The sequence below is a fragment of the Loxodonta africana genome, chromosome 5 (genome assembly GCF_030014295.1).
Source record: "Loxodonta africana isolate mLoxAfr1 chromosome 5, mLoxAfr1.hap2, whole genome shotgun sequence".
NCBI classification, from domain to species: Eukaryota; Metazoa; Chordata; class Mammalia; order Proboscidea; family Elephantidae; genus Loxodonta; species Loxodonta africana.
The window spans coordinates 115993786-116015512 of NC_087346.1; the positions used below are offsets into that span (position 1 = coordinate 115993786).

General features: G+C 40.8%; 1 protein-coding gene across 5 annotated transcripts in view; it reads right to left on the reverse strand.

Moving 5' to 3' along the window:
- Nucleotides 1-21727, reverse strand: part of LIMCH1 (LIM and calponin homology domains 1) — a 438226-nt gene that overhangs the window by 54514 nt on the left and 361985 nt on the right. For 3 of the 5 annotated variants that reach the window (XM_023549843.2, XM_023549840.2, XM_023549841.2), the window contains exons 9-13: nt 16366-16401; nt 11131-11257; nt 9445-9602; nt 8815-9223; nt 6011-6226 (exon numbers count right to left, since the gene is read on the reverse strand). In XM_023549843.2, coding sequence (XP_023405611.1) covers nt 6011-6226; nt 8815-9223; nt 9445-9602; nt 11131-11257; nt 16366-16401 — 946 coding nt within the window. Of the gene's footprint in view, nt 1-6010; nt 6227-8814; nt 9224-9444; nt 9603-11130; nt 11258-16365; nt 16402-21160; nt 21422-21727 lie in introns of all 5 variants that reach the window. The other 2 variants (XM_010591430.3, XM_023549842.2) reach the window with 2 other exon arrangements.

Sequence of the window (21727 nt, forward strand, 5' to 3'; positions counted from 1 at the left end):
AATTATGACTGGAACGACTGACAAGCTGAGTTGGAAGATGACAAGGAATTCATCTCATTTGTATTGAATTCACATCTGTTCAAGATGGTCATTTTTATGGTCTTACTTTGAAAAACTTTACACCTAACACCTTTATGGGTTTCTGAAAAATGTTATTATAAATTTCTTTCTCCCAGTTGCTATACGACAATATTAGAAACAATTTAAGGGCAGCTCTGGTCCATTGAGTTGCCTTCATGCTGACCGCTCTATAGACATGAATTCTCACAACAGCCATCTGATGCGTGTACTATCATTATTATATTTATTTTATATATAAACCGATGCTCAGTTTTACTTGCCCAGGTGGGGTTTGATCTTTGACCAAGTGCATGGAAGCATTACTGGTATTACTGAGGAAATACAAGATACAAATACAAATAAAACTGATGGGCAGGGGGAAATAACACTGGAATAATTTTGAGAGGACAGAGAAAACCTTTCTGTGGGTTCCTAAACACAGGAAAAATTAGTCTTCAGGTTAGCGACCCTTTCAAATTGTTTTCCAATCTTGGGTTCTAGGTGTTGGCATTTGAATTGTGATATAATTTTCTTACAGAAACTAATGTTTTAAAATGCAAAGAAAAAGGTTATGATTCCTTTGTGCCTTTATAGAGATGCTGGTTGTACTGATAGCAAAAGCCCTGAAATGTGCCAGGGATAACAAATAAGGTCAGAAACAGCAAAGCCCTAAGATGCAAGGAGGGGCCAGGGGGACCCTGATCCTGCTGCTTAGGGTATCCCAGGTACCCCCAGGATCCTCTCTTGGGGCCCTCTCGTGGGCTCATCACTACTGTCCATGCCTTTTCATTTGCTGTTCCCAACTTACGCAAAAGTCCCTTCTCTTCTCCATTTCAACGCACATCCCACACTTAAGGTCATTTCAAAATCCACATCTCCCCACAAAACTTCCCAGACTAACACCTGCCTGTAATGATCTGACCTGTTCTTGGCAATCTTATATCCTAACTAGGCTTCTCACCCCACGATCTAATATTTAATAATATAGTGCTTTATGTAATGTTCTAGTTGCATCATAAAAATTGGAAACCCTGGTGCCATAGTGGTTAAGAGCTACTGCTGCTAACCAAAAGGTTGGCAGTTTGAATCCACCAGGTGCTCCCTGGAAACTCTATGGGGCAGTTCTATTCCGTCCTATAGGGTTGCTATAAGTCGGAATTGACTCGACAGCAATGGGTTTTTTTTTTTTTTTTTTTAAATAAAACTTGCTTTGTTTATCCCCGTACATTTCTAAGTTTCTTCTTCTATTTCAATGAACGGGGCACAGTGTAAGTCGTTCATTCATGCTTATCAGTTAACAGTCAAGTACTTGCAAGGAAGTTGTTCTCAATTTCATCACCACAGAGGTGATTTAACTAAGGATGATCTAGAGTTTCCCAGCACCAGTAGACAGAGCCAGAGTACTAAAAAATTAAAACTCTAACTTCATTTAGGATCTATTTCTAAAGTAAGAGAGCTGCTTAATTAGTAAAGAATGTCTGCCTTGAGCACTGTGCTCTTTTAAAGAACTATCTATACAGAATCAAATTGACAACAGCAACTTGAAAGGTTAGATTGGAAGCTAAGGGGCCTGTGCGTTTATGTTATTGGGGGAGGAACAATTCAGAAAAGGAGGGTGAGAATGCTTGGACCACTTGAAGAATTTAATCAACATCACTGAATTGTACATGTAGAAACGGTTGAATTGGTGAACATTCTGTTGTGTATATTTTCAACAACAAAAATAAAATAAATTATTAAAAAATTAAGAAATGAGAATGATGAGATAGAAGGAAACCATGGAGATGACATGATTCCATACGGAAGTACTTGTGCCAGCCCAAGAGGCTGATGCGCCGACCTCATTCCCTTCCCCCACAGCAGCTGGACGGCCACCCTTCCCGGCAGCTCTGCCTCACATTCTGAATGCTGCTGCCTACTGCTGCTGCTGTGCCCTTCGAACAGTTCCAGCTCGCCCTAAAGGACCTGTGACATTTTAGTGGTGGGTGAGGCTACTCCTCTGTAGAGTGTGTATCTGTTGGAAATGCACTTTTGGGAAGAAAGGCACCATTTAAAAAGAACACTATTCCTTTGATAGCCCCACAAAATTGGGCAAAGGAATTAGACACTGAAAATCAAGTCCGTTATCTATCCCGAGGAGGCTCTGAAGTACAGTGTCTTGTTTTAAACTTGTCACCATATTTTGCCATGACCAATTAACTCTGCTTTTTCAATAGCAATATATTGATTATAGTATACTAAATAAATGTTTTCTTGTACTAATGGAGAAGTAAAATGATGTGTAGGTTTAATGGAGAACGGATTCTTTTAAAATGACTCTAGGAATAACACATTCTGAGAGGAAATTTTTGGTGTCACAAGTCGAAAGCGAGTATGAAGAATGTTTTTACAATGAGCCAAAGTTCTGTCTAGTGCAGCTAACAACGTTGCTTATGGTCTAATAAATATATATGGGTAGCTACCTACCCAGAGAAAACCTGGTGGTGTAGTGGTTAAGTGCTACAGCTGCTAACGAAAAGGTCTATAGTTCCAATCCACCAGGCGCTCTTTGGAAACTCTAAGGGCAGTTCTACTCTGTCCTATAGAGATGCTATGAGTTGGACTCAACTCAATGGCAACAGGTTTTTTTTTTTTTTTTGGTTTACCTACCCAGAAAATAATGCAATAGTCCCTGCCACTGTTAATTCAAGAGCCTAAAGTATCAGAGACAGCATAGATATATGCTATTACCTATTCAGAATGGAGTCCCTGGGTGGTGTAAACGGTTGTGTTCGACTGCTAACCAAAAGGTTAGAGGTTCGAGTCCACCCGGACATGCCTCAGAAGAAAGGCCTGGTGATCTACTTCCAAAAAATCAGCCATTGAAAACTCTATGACGTACAGTTCTACTCTGACACATGTGGGGTCATCACGAGTCAGAAACTTGACAGCAACTGGTACGGGACATATTCAGAATCACTAGGGTTTACTGAGCCAGAAATTCTCCAAACTAAGCAGTTTCTGCAAGGAAGAGATACACAGAAGAACAGACTCCCTAGGCTTTTCCATCAGCTTGAATCTGCAACCTCAGGTTGCCCACGAAGAAGCTGATTTTTGGGAAGAAAGTCTATAAGGCCAGCTTTGCTTCGAAATTCTCATTACTGTGGACAAACTCCTCAAATAATATGATTTCTTTGAGATCATCTCATTTTTCTGCTCTCAAAACAAGATACTTAAGAGGAGGGGGTGAAATCACAATCTTCCCAGCACTTTATAGGAATTTAAAAGTACAACTACAATTAAATGGGAACATGGCTGGGATTAAGAGAGAATAACCAAAAATATCCATTGCCATTGAGTCAATTTCAATTCGTAGCAACCCTATAGGACAGAGTAGAACTGCCCCATAGGGTTTCTAAGGAGCAACTGGTGGATTTGAACTACCAACCTTTGGTTAGCAGCTCTTACCCATTGTGCCACCAGGGCTCGAAGAGAGAATAGGCCCTTTGTTTTAGTTTGCTCACTGTAAAAATAAGATAATCAGTGATTATTGAGAATAAATGTATTTTTTAATGGAAGTTTTACTTTTCTAAAAAAAGAAAAAAAAAAAATCAAACGAAACTACTTTTCTTCTAAGAGCCCTGGGCTTTAGGCCATAGACCTTCATATAGGATGAGTGACATATTTTCCCCTAAAGGAATAAAAACTTAAACAAGACAAATTAAAGAGTTGGTTGAGAATTTTAGACCTCATACTTGTTCCTTTAACTTCTGCCAGAAGTAAAATCTATTTAGACAAGGGCAGCGTTTTCCTCAAATTCAAACAACAAAATGGTCAGAGGGCAGAACTGATGAGAGATGTAGACACATGCCTGATGGATTTGTTCCTATAATTAATCTGCTGGGCCTGACCTAAATGCTGACCACCTCTTTTATGGGGCAGGTGCCACGGGGCAAGCATGACAGCTTGCACTGTTGCTTTTCCAAAGTATATTGAGAAACAGCAGTGCTTGGTAGTATGTGCAAAGGGCCTCGGGCCTGATAGACAAAATAACCAAATTGAGCAATAGAAAGGTGTTTATGAAGGGAATTTAGAAAACGCTTATCACAAAGTGTGGCAAAAGAGAAATAAGAACAGAATTCCTAAAGTGTCTCAGAAAAGCAATTCTGCCCCTAAAGGTCTTATTTATGGGGCGGCGGGGGGGGGTTCTAACTTAAATTTAAGAGCAAAGTTAATATTTATTTCACTAGTAAAGTTCCCACAGAGCTAACAGAATCCAACGTCCCATCTCATGATTATTTGTAAGAACACTTTAGAGGTGGTGACGTGCACATGGAAAGTGAAATTAAATTCCATGTTGAGAGACTCAGCATTTGCCTGCATCACAAAGCTTTGCTCCTGGAGACGAGGAAACATGTTGCCATGGTGAGGAAATTATTTTGGTCTATTCCAATTGAAATCTCTTTCTGGATTCCCTTGAGCACTGCAGGAAAGAATCACACCCTCTCAAGTCCTCCAAGAAAACATAATTTTATTCTTCAAAAGACAACTGCAGAGATAAGAAAAATAATACCCGGTCTGCTGGATGCGGATTAGTTACCTGGATCATTTAACTCTTAGCTCTGAGGCTGGAACACATGTTTCCTTCTGATCCAAACTTCTCTAGGTGCTGGGGGAAAAATCTTCCAATTTTCCCCAACCTCTAATTCCAACCCAAACACTATAAATCGGTGAGGACAAATGAGGCTGGACAGAGTCCAGCTTAAGCCCCCAAATCTGAGCTGCATCTGTGGTAGTAACCGTTTTGGTTTGATCAGCAAAACCAGCCAAGCTTTTTGGGTGAGAGATCCAGGAAAACTGTAATCTTCACAAATGACTTTTATACGCCAAAGTGGCAAAGGTGATGTTTGAGATTTATTTTCTGCTGTTCTTAAATTACCCTACATTTTTTAGGTTGGCTATCTAATGGTGCTTTTAATTACTCTGAATTTAATGAGACAAGCTAACAAAAATTAGTTTTCTTTTATTGAGTTTTTTTTTTTTTTTAATGTTGTTTGTTTAAAAAGAAAGCGACCCTTTTATACTCATTCTTAAGAATGGAGTCCCTGGGTGGAGCAGACAGTTCAGCACTGGGCTACGAATCAAAAGGTTGGCAGTTTGAACCCACCCAGAGGTGCCTCAGAAAAAAGGCGTGGCGATCTGCTTCTGAACAGTCCCATTCTGTTGCCTTCGAGTCGATTCTGTCTACAGGGTTTCCAAGTCTGTCATCTTTATGGAAGCAGACTGCCACACCTTTTTCCCATGGAGCAGCTGGTGGGTTCAAACCGCCAACCTTTCAGTTAGCAGCTCAATGCTTAACCACTGTGCAGCCAGGCTCCTTTCTGAATGGAAATGGAAACTCCGTGGAGCACAGTTCTACTCTGCAACACAATGGGTTGTCATGAGTCAGAACTGATTTGATGGTAACAGGTTTTTTTTTGGTTTTAAGAATGGAAAGCCAGGTGCTCTGACAGCACTGATTATTTTCAAATTCTATTAAATAAATAAATCCTCATTTATTTTTCTAAAACACTAGACATCAACAAGGTAAAGATAAGAAAAAATCATTTCTCATCCATGAATTATATTACTCCTTGTACTATACCCCACTTCTGTTATACTGAGTGATGCAAACATTAAGGCCCTTGTCTATTAACTGAAAGGTTGGAGGTTCAGGTCCACCCAGATGTACTGCAGAAGAAAGAGCTGGTGATCTACTTCCAAAAAATTAACCATTGAAAACCCAATGGAGCACAGTTCTACTCTGACAAACAAGCGATCACCATGAGTTGGAACTGACTCAGTAACAACTGGTTTTATTACACCCTACATAGAACAAGATGACCATTACCAAGACCTACTTATTTTCTTTTAAACAAATTACTTCACAATGGAATTATCCCAAAGAGAGAAAAAAAAGTTTGTTTCTTACTGTCAATTCTTGGGGAACAGAATTTGGTTTCTTTATGTTGATCTCAATGCCATTGTTGCCTTGTTTCAATTCCACCGGGGACCCATGCACTGTGGCCACACCTTCAAACATCTGGGACTTGGTTAAGGAGGGAGAAAGTGCCACTGTGGGGCACTCTCTTTCCTTTTCCTCATCTCCATGAATCATTTCTCCATTCATGCTGACTTTCCCATCTACCTATAAAAATCACAATGAACAAAAAACACGCTATTCCCCAACCAAAGACTGTAACAAAATAAATAACACAGTGAGGATCACAGGAGGTTGGCCTTGGACGTAACATGCAGGTAACACAGCTGAACATATTAGAAGCATATAGTGGGAACACTTTAGGAAGAAGGAAGAACTCATGGCCAGAGAAGGTAAAGCCTGAGACCCAGACCACTCACATACACATTCAAATTCTAAATTAAGCCAACCAGCTTCCTCTGTGCCTTTCAAAATGCCTGGTTTCTGTGTTAAGATAATGCATTAAATGGAAGGTATGAGAAAGGGCTGTAGCTCATTTATTGAATCCTGCAAAGCAACTCCTGGAGTCCCTGGGTGGTGCAAACAGTTAATGTGCTTAACTGCTAACCAAAAGGTTGGGGGGGGGTTTGAGTCCACCTACAGCTGCTTAGAAGAAAGGCCTGATGATCTACTTCCAAAAAATCAGTCACTGAAAACCCCATACAGCACAGCTGTACTCTGACATACACTGGGTTGCCACGAGTCAAAATCAACTCAATGGTGCTACTCAGAGGCTCAAGGCAAATCTACGGCTGCCTTGAAATAGGTTAGCCTAAAGAAAAGTCACACCACAAGCACCGCTCCAGTGCTTCTTCACCTTTAGTTCCAGGAAATAATAAAAGCAAAGTCTCATTATCTACCCTTATTCTTCTGTAAATTGTCAAAATGCATTATTTACATAAAGGAGAGAAAAGTGGACATCTCGATTATCTGATCATAGGCCTTGGGTACAAAGTTAATCAAACATATTCTCCACTCATCTGCTGGGCCAGCCCAACATAAGACCTTCCTTCGCGAGGTATCACAGACAGATCATCACTGCAGACCCTGGGTGAAGGACAGCTACTGAAGCAGACCACTGAGCATGTGTGGGCTTGAGCATATTTGTATGTGCATGGGTCTGCATGCTTAGTAGCTCATCTTCTCAGGGAAGATCCATTTATTTATTCAATACGCGCTTGCTGAGTGCTGTCCTAGTCACCTACACCAGGCATTGGGGATGAAGCTGTAACTGCACAGGTCTTGCCTGTTCTTAAAGAGACAAACATCCAGCTCAATCCAGGTGAGAGAGCCAGGGCATTTTTCTTTTATTTTGTCAAAGCTTGAAGCACAGATTTTCAAGATACATTCAGAGTTATTTAAGCAAAAGTCAGAATGTATGGTTTGGGGCCCTCTGAAATTTAGTAAGGAAGATAAACGACATCACATTGCTCAATTAGTTTTGTTAAGCAAACTTTTTACATCACAATGTTCATGTCTCCTAGAGAAGACTTTCACCTCTATTATGAGCTTCTATTACAGTTCTCATTGTCCCTGTACACCAGTGGGGTTGTCTCCTACTACGAATGCATGTGGTGTACAGGGACAATGAGAACTTATTTTCCTTTACAGTCAAAAGAACTTTCAACAGAGGAAGAGTGTTTCTGACTGTGAGGGAAAATATGGAGTTTGAGGGAACGGAAATATGGTTGTCATAGGTTCTTTAGTTCTGGAACATTATTTTACATATTTACTGGCAAAAAGAACCTAGTTTCCCATCTTTCCTTCCACTTAAAAAATAAAACTTGTCTTATCTGAGGACCAAGCATATCCCATGTTCCCATGTGTTCCTTTGATCATCATAATTATTTTTGCAATCATAGTATCTTTTTGGATCTGATGTCAATTTCTTCTTAAAAGAGAGACCACCTAGCTGTATATACCACCATTTAAATAAAAAATAAACAAAAAACAACCCAGTGCTGTCAAGTCAATTCAGACTCATACCCAATAGGACAGAGTAGAACTGCCCCATAAGGTTTCCAAGGAGCAGCTGGTAGATTTGAACTGTCCACTTTTGGTTAGCAGGCAAGCTCTTAACCACTGCACCACCAGGGCTTCCAGCATTTGGACCAAAGGCAACTAAAAAGTTATATTGAGGGCTTTGCATTACCTGTAAACAGCTGGAGATACCAACCAACAAACCAAAAAACCACAAAAACGTTGCTGTCGAGTCAATTTCAACTCAAGAACAGATGTCACTAAATTACTGTTGGTTACCACTAAGGAGCCCTGGTGATGCATTTGTTAAGCACTCAACAGCTAACCAAAAGGCTGGTGTTCAAACCCAACAGCGGCTCCACAGGAGAAAAGATCTGGGGATATGCTCCTGTAAAGATTATAGCCTAGGAAACCCTGCGGGGCAGTTCCACTCTGTTCTACAGGGTTGCCACAAATCAAAATTGACTTGACAGCACACAACACCAATAGCACTACAGATACTATGCTGTTGTATCAAATAGAAAATAGGCCTTGCTCATGGGAATGACACAACTATCAATCTCACTGGATTCCTTCAGGACCAACCACAGTAACTGGGGTTCCTTAAGTATTTGCAAACCCAAATCTCCTAGGAGACATAAACTTCACAGATGTAAATGTTAACATGTTTTGGTTCTGTTGGGTAAAAATAATCGCCTTTTCTTGAATCAAGATGCTTCTTTCCACTGAGTACCTAGAGTTTAGTTTTGGTTCTACTGTTAAGGAACTGGTCCTACCTTAAAGGTCTTCAGAACCTCTTGAGAGTTTTTGGGTTGGGAGTAAGGCTTGGGTGTCAGCATAGGCACTGCTTTGGGAGTGACAGTTTTGCTTGGAGACCCACTGCCTGCTAACATGCTGGTATCCAGAACACTGGTACCAGCGATGGTGGTTTCAACAATGGCAGTGAATTTGGGTGGAGGCAGTGACTGTTGCCGCAGGTATTTCATGGGGTTGGGATCGCTCAGGAAGGGGCATAAGTTTGGCTCTGCTGAATGGCTTCTTTCCAGGATTTTTGGCATCTCCAGGCGTTCAAGAACAGCCTCGCTGATGGTGAACCTCTCAATGTACTGCTGAAGAATCCCCTCTGCCTCCTCCTGGGACCGAGCATTCTTATACGCCTCATGCAATTCTCTCTCTCTCCGCTCTCTAAAGGATTGGGTGTGGGAAAGGGAAGCAATGATAGAGTTAACAGTCATGAAAATTGCATAGAAGATCTTGGTAGGAACCAAGGTAGAACTGAAGGGATGGTACAAAAAGTTTAAAACATTGGCCTCAGAGCCTTTGTGATAATCAACAATTTTCAGAAAAAGGTAACAGACATCTAGATAATATTATACATTTAAAAATAAATAACAGAAAGAACCCACTTTTCTTGAACAATTTCTCTATAGGTTTTGATGCTTTTCCTTCGTTCACTTGTCCCATCTTCTCCAGCCAGTAACTTTTCCATTTTTTTCCTTTCTTCTTCTTTCCTGATTAAGTCCTGAGAAACACTTCTTCTGCGGCTCTTCCATCGAGCCAGGTCCTGTAGGGAGAGAGAATATTCTTCTTCAGGGTTGCACTTAATTTAATTTCAGCTCTTCAGAGTTTTGTGAGCACTGACTACGGGCCAAGCTTGGGCTTTCCCACACAATTCAATGTGTGTTTGGTTGGAATAGGAACACCTCAAAAGCAGGAAACATTCATAGATGATCTATATTTTATAGCAGGGGAGGCACATGTATTTAAACATAGCAGCGTGAAACATGCAATCATATTCCACGTCAGGGGCCAAAGTTTAGAGAACTGCCTCATGATGTAATTATAAGAAACTTCATTTCTTTCTATTTATGGCCTCTGCATTGTGAATGGAGATTATTCTGATCTTGCTGACAATAGTATGGTAAGGATTAACCACAGGCCTAAAGAGGTTCCTCAAGGAAGGAAGAAAAGGTGGGAAAAATTGGCTTTGGGGTCTTACAGACCTGATGATTCTACATGTATTAATTCAGCTGATCCTTTCAACTTCACCAGAAAACCTATAGGCAATTACACCATAATGATGAAGAATTAGGGTTCTAGGGTCAGATGGATGAGATTTGCAGCTCTGGGGAATAATCCCAACTCTATGTCCTCCATGTTTTGGAATCTTAGGCAAGTTTCTTAGCCTCTCTGCACCTCAGTTTCCTCATCTCTAAAATGCGGATGATAATAACACCTACCCTCTGAGGCTTCTTGTGAAGGTTAAATGAGGTACCTAAGGTGCCAGGCAGATAGTAAGTGTCCGATATATTGTACACATAATTATTACTACATTTTACTGACTTTGGACAACTTTTTTGATGTAACAATAAAGTCAAGCTTGGAATAGATACCTAAATATGCTCTCCTAGAATTAAATGAAATAATTAACTCTCCTTCCTCTTGCCTCTATTTTCAAGCTCTATCACCTGCCCTGAATCTTTACTCTCTGATCACAAACATTCTCCAGAGCCTCATCAGGCTCTTGAGATTCAATCCTGGCTACTCCACTCACTAGCTGTGTGACTGGGGGCAAGTTAATTAACTGTCATGGGTCTAAAATTGGAGGCAATAATTGTTCCTAGTTCATTGGGTTACTAAGAGGATTAAATTAATTAATCCATGCAAAGCACTTAGAATAGTACCTGGCACTGGTACACTTTCAATGTTGACAATTACCACTGTCATCAATATTTCAAATATTGACTCTCAAAAGACAGAGCTTTCTCAATCCTACATTTCTTTCCGGACACCTCCCTCTCCCTCCACTCTCCTTTGTGACCTACATTTTAGCAAAGGAACTGATGGCATGTCTGTATTATTCACTCCTCACCCTTCAGGTTGCTATCAACCTTCTTTTAGTTCCCACATTTACTGTGCCACTGTTTAAAATCCTCTAGGGGCTCCCTCTGACTGGCCATCCCCAATTTAAGTTTTCCCGCATGGCTTTCAAGTTCAAGTCTACCCACCCAGCCTGATTTTCGGCTCTAAAGGGCCTCTTACCCGTCATGCTGAGTAGCCTCCCATCGCCCGGGACCTTGGTCTGTACTCACATCTTGCCATTTGTCATCCTCTTCTCTCAGCTGGTTATTTATCAGCTGCAGCTGCTCCTGACGGGCCCTGCTGTGCGGCTGTACCGCAGCCTCCTCCTCACAGCGCACATCAAACATACTCGTGCTCCTGAGTGAGGAGAGAGCAAAAACAAAGATTGACCGGGATCAGCACCCGTCATTTCTCTGCACGTTCTGGGGCATTCTGCCACGTGGGGGCACTCCCGTATTTGGAAAACTGCCCTTTCCCTCAGCAGCACAAAACAGCAAGCAGGATTTGCAGCCTATTGGGATCCCTCAGCGGGCAGGGGGCATGCTAGCGCCCCCACTTCCATTGCTTTTGATGCCAAAGCAAAACGTGATCACCTTTGTCTTCAGTGATATAGTTCAGTAATTTTATATGTAGGTGCCAACATATGTTTAAAGAAACACTAGAAAAACATATCTGAAGGCCTGGGCTCCTCTCATTTAGAGATAAAATAAAAAACAAAATGAAGGGAATTAAAAGGTACAACATGGGGAGAATTTATGGGGAGGAGGGACAGCGTTCCATGCAGGGATACATTATTCCAGTCAATGCTTCTTTGTGTAAAGAGCTGGATTAAATGCTTTCTACATTAACTGAGGCAATTTCTATAAAAAAAAAAAAAAGATATCATATGGCCTCAAGTTGAAAACATCTACCTTTTCTCATTGTATTTTCTGAATGTTGGCTGCATCCAACATCTATGAATTGATGATGTATGTGCTTGATGTCCTTACTTATTTTTATTTCCTGTAAAATTGTCCTTAACTTGATAGTGCAGTTGATGGTATCTTGGAATCAAGAAAATAAGTACTTTATAGTAAGAGTAAGGAATAAAACATCTAAATTAATGTATACTTTGAACTCTAATATTCGCACAATCATTTTGCTTTATTTTTGTCTGCATGCCTCTGAATTTACTCTTTTTGAAAAACAGAAAAAATTAATCTTAGAAAACCCTTAGGCTGTATATACACTTGATTTGCTCCATAGTAGCTTTTTAAATGCTGGGCAACACTGCTGGGTCTTTACTGTAATCTTTACATAGACCTTTGTTACAGCAGAAGCTGAAGTGGCAAGATGAAAACCAAAGTAGAAGCTAAAGCAATATTCTCAATTTTTTCCTCAAAGAAATGACTCTCTCTGCAGCTAAGTGGGCTAAAAAAAAAAAAAAAAAAACCAAAACCAAACCCAGTGCCATTGAGTCGATTCCGACTCATAGTGACCCTTTAGGACAGAGTAGAACTGCCCCATAGAGTTTCCAAGGAGCGCCTGGCGGATTCAAACTGCCGACCCTTTGGTTAGCAGCCGTAGCACTTCACCACTACGCCACTATGTAGTCCAAAAATCAACACCTTGGAGGGTCCTTTAAACTTTACTGCTAACTGGTAGGAACAGAAGGCAGCTGTGATAGTTTTTTGAAGCCAGTTTAACACAAAGAAAAAGAAAAGCCATGCAGTTGACACCATTAATTCTAGACATCATAGTGATGGCCAAAATAGTTATCTCCATAGCTGGACAGGGGGCTGTGGCAGCATCATTGGATGCAAAGAGGTTCCTTAGCAGGCAGTGCTCTGGAAGGAGAAGACAACCCCCCAAAGCAATGGCAGCCCACTGTCTTCATATCAGTCCACTCAAACTGAATCTGCATGAACCGTGTAGGTAATTTTACCCTCTGGGCAGGTGTTGGGCAATTTAAGCCTGACGGAAGAGACTAAAACTGAAGACCATAGCTATAATTGGCCTTCGCCAAGAGTATTCTAATAATACGACTGTGTAGGACTTCTGAGGTTTCTATTAACACAGATGTGATAAACCACTGTGTGAAGCTGCCTCAACACACTTATTGGATAGTGGTGATTTCAGCAGCCGTGCCTTCCAGAAGAATAAATTGTATTTCTCAAGGGGTGTTTGTGTGTGTGTGTGTGTGTGTGTGTGTGTGTGTGTGATTTTTCACCTATTCTAAACTACTAAACTATTTATAAATGTTATATAAGAATTAAGAGTTTGCAGGGTTAGGAAGAAAAATCTAATCCATGCTTTTTAAACCTTGTGGCTCAAAACTCACTTAAATATGCCTTTCAGAAAGAGGCTGAAATTCATCCCATTCCTCTTCTCACAGTTAAAAACAAAACAATCTTACCTTCAAATATATCCAATCCAGTGAGTTCCTTTTTTAAAGCAATTTACAATCTCCACTAAGCTCTTAGAAGATATAAAAGTCTCTGATCGGGGACCCTCTTATAATCCACTTACATAGATGACTGATTGTGGGACACAAAGGCCCCTTTCCTTGACTTTGCCATCTATAATTCTTAAAGCACAGAATTTTGGATTAGACCCAAATGGGTGACCATGGTCAGGCCTTCTTCTGGGATCCAAGAAAGAAAACGGTAACCTTTTCCAGGATTTGGGATTCGGTTATCCCACTTGATGGACACGGAGCGAACAGGAGCTAGGCTTCCAGAATCCCATTCTTCTGTCCTGGCTTCCCATCTCTCCTCTCACTGTGAAGCTCTAACTACCTCTGTCCAAATGTGGCCAAATGTTGGTTAACCCGGTGCCGTCGAGTCGATTCCGACTCATAGCGAAAATGTTGGTTAGCCAAATAAAAACGAAACTCTTGTTTGCCCTCTCATACACAGGAAGTACTATTATTTTCCAGATTTTTTTTTTAAAGAAATACCAGGAAACTGGCCTCCCCCACCAAAAAAAAAAAGAAATAACCGAGAGCAATATATTTATGCCATTTCAAAAAAAGGAACTGAGAAAGTTGAGAATTGATAACACTAGGCATAAAATGGGCTGAGTCACCAAGCAGAAAATATTCTGTATTTGAGAGGTCGAATTTGGCCTCCAAGTTGAAGAAGTGTGTGTCTGGGGTTGTGGAGGAGGATTCTGGAGAAGCCCAGGTACCAGAACATTAATGTGACTTGCACTAAGCCCATGGCCTTGGGCTGTTGGGACAGTGGCATCTTGCTGCAGAGCCCAAGACTCTCTCTTGATGGTGGGTTGGCATTTTTGAGGGCCAGGATTAAATAACTGTCAAGGGAAGCACGGAAATTGTTTCTGAGCCAGGTCTAAGGAAAAGGAACTAAGAAAAAAACCTATCTACACCTCTCACAGTGCACAGGCTTAGTTGGTGGAGAAAGCAGTGTGAGAGAAGGAGTGTGTATGTGAGGAAAAGGGCAAGAAGGCGAAACTAAATCTATGGAAACATTCCTGGCTGGCCAGGAGGCGGAAATTTCTCTGTCTGTGTGGTAGGTCTGCCTCTGACCTGCATTTTCCCTAAAGGGCACATCTTTTTTTGTTTGGCCTGTACTTTAAGAATGTGTCAATTTGTAATAAATTTAATCTGTGCCAAGCATTGCCTTTAAAGATTCTGAAAAAGAAAGGTAGTAGGGGGAATAGATTATCTAAAAATATTATGTCTATTTAAAAGATAAACTCCTTTTATAAATTTTGATTTTTATTTCCCACATGATTAGATTCTAAATTGTGTCTACTTCAAGCACTTTTCAAGTACTTTGGATATTCCTAGATAAGACCTCTGGAAATAAAGTTGTTTTTACTCTTCTCAGTCTATGAGGCTGCCTTTTGTAAACTTAGAGAAGGACAGAAAGAAGTTCCCATCCCCATTCCTTTAAAAAAAAATCATTAACTTTTCCTATGGGTGGAGTTTCACATTCAGGTACAGGCAAAATTCTAAAGCTTTTTAATGTAATATCCTTTCTTTCATCTTCTAGGGCTTTCAAGAGATCTATTTTAGGCAAATTGCACAGAGGCTTTGCATTAAGGGAGAATAAATCCATTCTATCAAAATATTTTTGCTAACAAATCAAAATAGTATTTTGTCTATCCATCTTACATAATCCTCCTCTCAGTGAATGTTAAATATTGCCACAGCAGATTTTAAAAGCAATAATCAGGGCTCAATTTTACAGAGTCCTTAACTCCATGCAATAGTCAAGCTCAGGATGAATTTGGTTTTGAGACACGAATGTTCTGTACTTATAGCTACAAAACAACAATAGATCACACACTAGAAGCGGATTATTTTGGCACTGGAGTCAGACTCTCAGCTTAGGGCTAAGAGTGCAAACTAAGCTAACATCTTGAACCCAAACATGGAAAAAGCATAACTGGAAAACAGTATTTTGCCTAATCTCATTGTCATCCATGGTATTTGTGTGATCTACACCCTTATTTAGGAACCCCTCTCCCCTCCCGCCCCATGTCCCTACACTCTACGACTTAAAGCTATGGTTCAGACAAGGAAGACAAACTGGAGTGCTGTTGTGGCCCAGACTCCCTTGAAGTCACAAAATGCCTCGCACAGAAAGAAGAGCCTTCAGCAGCCACTCAGCAGACTACTGATGTTGAAATTAGATATGAATCATGTTTCTTAAAGCACAAAGTACTCAAATCTGAGAAGACTCATATTCTGCAAATAAAATTTTTGCCTTGCATTTCAGTTTCAGGATGACTGGCATATGGGAAATCCATTTTTTGAAAGAGAGTTAATGTGGTCCCAAATAAGAAGGAGCAGATTCTTCTCAAATCTGGATGTGAGGGAAAGACGGGAAATGAATTACCGAGAGCACTGAAAACCAAGTAGCAGGGGGAGGAAGCCCAAGCCATGTTTTACATCCTTCACCCCCTGCTATGTCATGGGACTTGAACAAAAACCCCAGCGTTTTGGTCTCAAGGATCCCACAGTTTATGTTACTCCAACCTGGGAGGAACTTGGGCTTCTGAATGTATAATTAGTGGTTTAGGGTTTATTTTCTTAGTTTCAAAGAAAAATGTGGCTATGGGAATGATGGCTTCATTGTTAATGCTAAGCCCCAACTTGTCAAGAATGAAGGACAAAACTCAGAAAACCTTTTAAAATAATTTCCTGGTTCAGAAGGAGCACCCACGTACAAACCGTCACAGGAACAGCTTTCACGTGCCCAGTCTATGAAAAGCAAATGTTACGTTTTAAGCAGCAGTTGCATACTAGAATCATGCTTAAGTTACTTTTTCATTCATCTCTCCAGCATAGAACATATGTTCTGCATTCCAACTTCAAGCGCTTTTCTGATGTTGCACGAGTCAGTTAGCTATTCAGTTCACTGTTGCATTGATTGCATTTCAATTAGTAGTAAGTACTGGAAGCATGCAGTTTTGGCTAGTAATTAATGTAATTCTATGAATAAAAGACAACTTACTCTGCGTCATCAGACACAGGAGTTCTCGGACCGTATCTATAAGACCAAATACAAAATTAGAGGGCTGGCAAGACAGAAATAAAGTTAACGCTGTAACCAAGCTGGAAAATAAAAACTTGCGGTGAAATTTGTGTGCCAAACGTCTTTGCTGATCACACTGGAAGAGAAGTATCATTATACAATTTGCAATATTCATTAGCTCCTTAAAATGAAGGAAAGATCTTGACATTTTAAAGAATGCAAAATGTGTATTAAAACCCAGAGGAGAAATGAAAATAATCCCCGTACTACCCACAAAGAAAGAATCTGTTCAATATAAACACAATAAGGCTTAGGTTCAACCCACAGCGTTTAGAGCAGGCAGCTTAAAAAGGAAAAGAAAACCAGTGCTATGCTCATGCACAAACAGTTAAACTCTTCATGCCTTCATTTTCAGCTGTAATGGATGCCTGACATGTAAGCACACGCTTACTGACCCTTTCCCTGATGTGTTAATGCATTGGCACAAATGACATCAAAGAGTGTTTCTACAGTTTTCTGAAAGCAAACCAGAGCTCCGACCAGAGCCCCAATCAGTGCCTTCCGCGTGCATTTGACAAAAACCACAATTCCTAGAAAACTGGCAGCCTTAATCAAAACCAGACTTGCATGATATTCCGTAACTTGAAAAACCATAGTTTTTTCCCTCCAATCTTTTATATTCTGTTGACTATACAGATCTATAAAATCATACCCTCTGCCATATAATCACCTTAAGCTTAAGTGTGTCTGATAAAGCAAAGACAAAGATCATATTAGGAAAAAAAAAAAAAAAAAAGAACATTACAAGGGCATATTTCAAGCATCTTCTTAAAGAGCAGCTCCCTTAAATGACCGTCTTCTCAGCAAATGCCGATTTTAAGGGAAGGTTCTTACCTATATTCCAGAAGGCTGCTCATTTCCGTACTCTTGACAGTGGACAAAGAATTATTTGAGCAAGGAAAGAATATGTTGCTTTCAGTTTCCAATAAATAAAATTTGGGGGTGGTCAGGAAAAATCACTTGGTCTCATGTTCAGTTTCATAAAAGTTTATAGGGAAAAGAGTAATTTCTAAGGATTGCTTCCTGCAATCTTAGAGAAAAGGCCCTGGAACGCATGGGTGTACACACACATATATCCTTCTTTCTTGAACTTTTCTCATTCTAGACCAGTCTGCATTCATTGATAATTATTTTCATTCAAACTGAAGGTAACCACACCAGCGCAAAGCCCAACATTTCTGTTGAAATGGCTAAAAGCAAGACAAGGGAAGGGCTTGTGGGTATTTATCTTCTGGCAGAAAGACTCATTTTCTGTTTCTCTGGGGGATAATTTCAGAAGGTTCTAAAGTTTAACCTAAAACCAAAAAACCAAACCCACTGCCGTCAAGTTGATTCTGACTCACAACAATCCTACAGGACAGTGTGGAACTGCCCCATAGGGTTTCCAAGGCTGTAAATCTTCATGGAAGCAGACTATCACATCTTTCTCCCACAGAGTGGCTGGTGGGTTTGAATCGCTAACCTTTTGGTTAATCGCTGAGCAATCTGACCACTGCGCCACCAGGGCTCCTTAAGTTTAACCTACCCACTGTTGTCAAGTTGATTCTGACTCATTGCGGGTGGTGGATTCAAACTGCTGACCTTTTGGTTAGCAGCCAAGCTCTTAAGCACTGCGCCACCAGGGATCCAAGTTTAACCTAATAGACTTAATTTTCCAAAAACACTACCACATTGAAACGGTTGGTGAGTGGATCTCTACACATCGAGATGGAGTGTGTGAGCAGTGTTAATTCTCAGGATTTGGATAAATGTTTTCCAGTTAATAAACAGGCCTATTACAACAGACTTACTCAAATACAAACACTTATTGCCATTGAGTTGATTCCCACTCATGATCACCCCACGTGTTACAGAGCACGGTTTTCAATGCCTGTGATCTTAATGGAAGCAGACTGCCAGGCCTTTCCTCTGCAGCACTGCTGGGTGGGCTCAAATTGCCAACCTTTAGGTTAGTTGTCAAGCACAAACTGCACCACCATATAGTGATTTCTAAGGAGCCCTGGTGGCACAACAGTTAAGCACTCAGGTGCTAGCCAAAAGGTTGATTGTTTGAACCCACACAGTAGCTTCGTGGGAGAGACTTGTCACTCCGCTCCTGTGAAGATTACAGCCCAGAAAACCCTATGTGGCAGTTCTACTCTGTCACATGGGGTCACTACGAGTCAGAAATGACTTGATGGCACCCAACAACAACAACATAGTGATTTCTAAATTATTTATGGAAGACAGCAAAAAAGTTATTCCTAATAGTTAATCTGGCAATAAACTATCAGTATTCATTATGTGTTTCTGCATCTTCATTTCAATAATTTTGTTAACATTTTGATGATGTTCAACAAACATATATACCATGCACATACACCTTGATGAATTTCACAAAGTGGATGCACCCGTAGATGAGTTTTGCATGTTTCCTGCTTTATTTAAACACACTCATGCTGAAGCATTCTTTTTAGGCTGCCTTCTTTTTGCTCAATATTTTGTTTGTGAAGCTCTGCTATGTTGTTGCATGTAGAATATATTTGAATTTGATTTGTTTCTACACAAAATACTTAACAGCATTTTACAGACATCTCTATCAAAATGTGCAGATTTACACTCAAATGTAAGCTACATGAGGGCAGGCATTTTTCTGTCTGGATTCCCTGAATAGTGAACAGTGTAGGCCCTGAATAAGTGTTTACTGAAAGAATAAGTCATTCGGATGCTCTGAGAATTGAAAAGAAAACCTGTTCAGCATCATAGCAACACACAAACCCCCACTGACTGACACGTGGTGGCTGCGCACAAGGTGCGTTGGCCGGGATTTGAACCTGGGTCTCTGGCATGGAAGGTGAGAATTCTACCACTGAACCACCACTGCCCCATACATATATTAATTACTTGATAAATGTTTGTGGCAAATAAAATGAGTTCCCAAGATGTATGTGTGTTAAATCACACAATTATGCCACATAATTAATATGACGGTACCTCCTTATGCTCAAGCAAACCCTTCACCTCCATTAGAATATAAACAGGACTCTTTCTAAATCACAAATGGAGGGACAGATACAAGTGACAGACAATTTCCTCAGACTTCTGCAGACTCTTCTCCTAACCTGTGCTGGCAATGTGCTGTCTCAATAGTGGCTTTTCACTCAGAGCTGGGTCTGATTCTTGATTCTGTAACTACTAGCCATGTAGACATGGGCCTCCGTTCCCTAACTGCAAAATGCAGATGAAAATAGCCTAAAAGGTTGTGTGAGCAGTAAATACATGGGAAAGTCCCTACAATGTATCCAGTAGGCAGCCTGTAGGCCTTACTTCCTTCTTTTCTTTCACTCTAACTTGGGTTCATTCTCCGGATCTAGGCCCAAACATCACGTCAGAGACATCTGGAAAGTGAGCGACTGTGGTAGATTGAGCAGCCCCTCAGCCACTAACCAGCCTGCGATCCACAGGTGATCCATTCACCTAACTTCTCTCTACATCAGCCTTCCCATTTGTGAAATGGAGCTGCCATTGATTCAACCCACTTATGGATACCAAGGAGAAAGTGAGTTAGAGGAAGCAGATGCACTTTGAGAAGGCTAGAAAACACTCTACGGCTATAACGAAAAGCACAGATACAATCGATCTTGCCCCCTGAACCAGTAACCAGTTGCCTTCAAGTTGATTCTGACTCATGATGATAACATGTGTGTCAGAGTAGAACTATGCTCCACAGGGTTTTCAGTGGCTGATTTTTTGGAAGGAGATGGCCAGGCCTTTCTCCCAAGGCTCCTCTAGGTTGACTAGAACCTCCGATCTTTCGGTTAGCAGCTGAGCACCTTAACCATTTCACCACCCAGGGACTTTGCTCCCTGAAGCTGGTGTTAATAAGGCTCCAGTGTTAAAATAATAATATATTATTATCCAAAATAAATATAAAACATAGATTAAATCTAAGGGATAACAATGGCTATGATCATAATTTAAAATTTTTGGAATTACTTGCGGCTATTCCTGATCCCTACTCTACCCTCCACTCCACTACCATCAAGGTCCTTTGTGAACTAGAACTCCATTACTTCCTGTTTTATAGTGGAACTTACAGTTAAGCAGAAACACCCTTCACTCCTTTCCCTGTACCTTGATCAAGCAGACCACACTCTTAATAATTGGCAACAGAGGCTTCAACATATCGGGCCTTAAACCACAACACAAACCCCAGAGGAGTATTATTTCTCTATTCTTCACCTTAAATCAAGCCAGAGCTTGGGACAGAAACACTGCCTCTAGAAGGCACCTCGTTTTTGCTAATGCTGAAGTTAAAGCAAATCAATTTACAAAATTTTATAAGTAGTATATACCTTCTTTGGACCTGAAGACCCTATTGAAATCAGAGTAGTAAAATCAATTAGGTCAGAAAGAATTCAACACCTTTACCCAAAAGCTCCTAAGTGAGCTAGGTGAAATAAAATTTCTTATTTATTCTGTCCACAAGATGAGAGTCAGAGAGAATGTTTTAACAGATAAATTCACCACTGAAATATTCTTTCCACACCTGCTTACATGCAAGAAAGAAAAAATTCTTGGCAGACCTGGCCAATTTTAATCATTCCGTAGCTACTAGCAACAGCAGGTAAGTGGCACTGATGCACGATGATGCATTAACAGCACATTCAAAGCTCAGTCTATCAAAGCTCAGGCTGGAGAAACAAAGTCACGAGGGTAAAGAACAACCTCTGACCTCTTATCTTGCACTGGTGAACCCTTGGCTGATACCTCCACATCCTGTTGTTTTGCAAATGGAATCGGAAGGAACTGGTTTGGGTTGAATCCAGTGTGTCTAAGGGACACCCCAGTTCTCCTGGTCACCATGTCATCTTTTTGTGAGTCAGACAGCTTTGCTTGGTCTTTCACTCCACTGCCATTCCAGGTAGGAGCTGTCATCTTCTCCAAGTTCTCTTCTGTCCCTGAAGCCTCCCACTCAGAGGCCAGAGGGCACCAACTAGGGCAACATTCAGTCCAGCCAGTCAAGGGCCATGTGTTGCTAAGGACATTTGCAGTAGCATCACTCACTGGCATTAACTCAAGACAGAAGAAGCCAATATCCATGGAGGCAGCAGCACACACAGCAGCTGAGTAGGAGACCCCTCTTTTTAATACCATGAACTTTCATCATGCAACTAGTACTTACAGGAGAATAGGTTTCCCTCTATGATTTTCGTGATTTCTGAGAGAAAAACCTTTCAAGAATGAAACATGGCCAGCACCAACTACATGCAAAGGCTACAATCCCTACTCCAATGGGGCC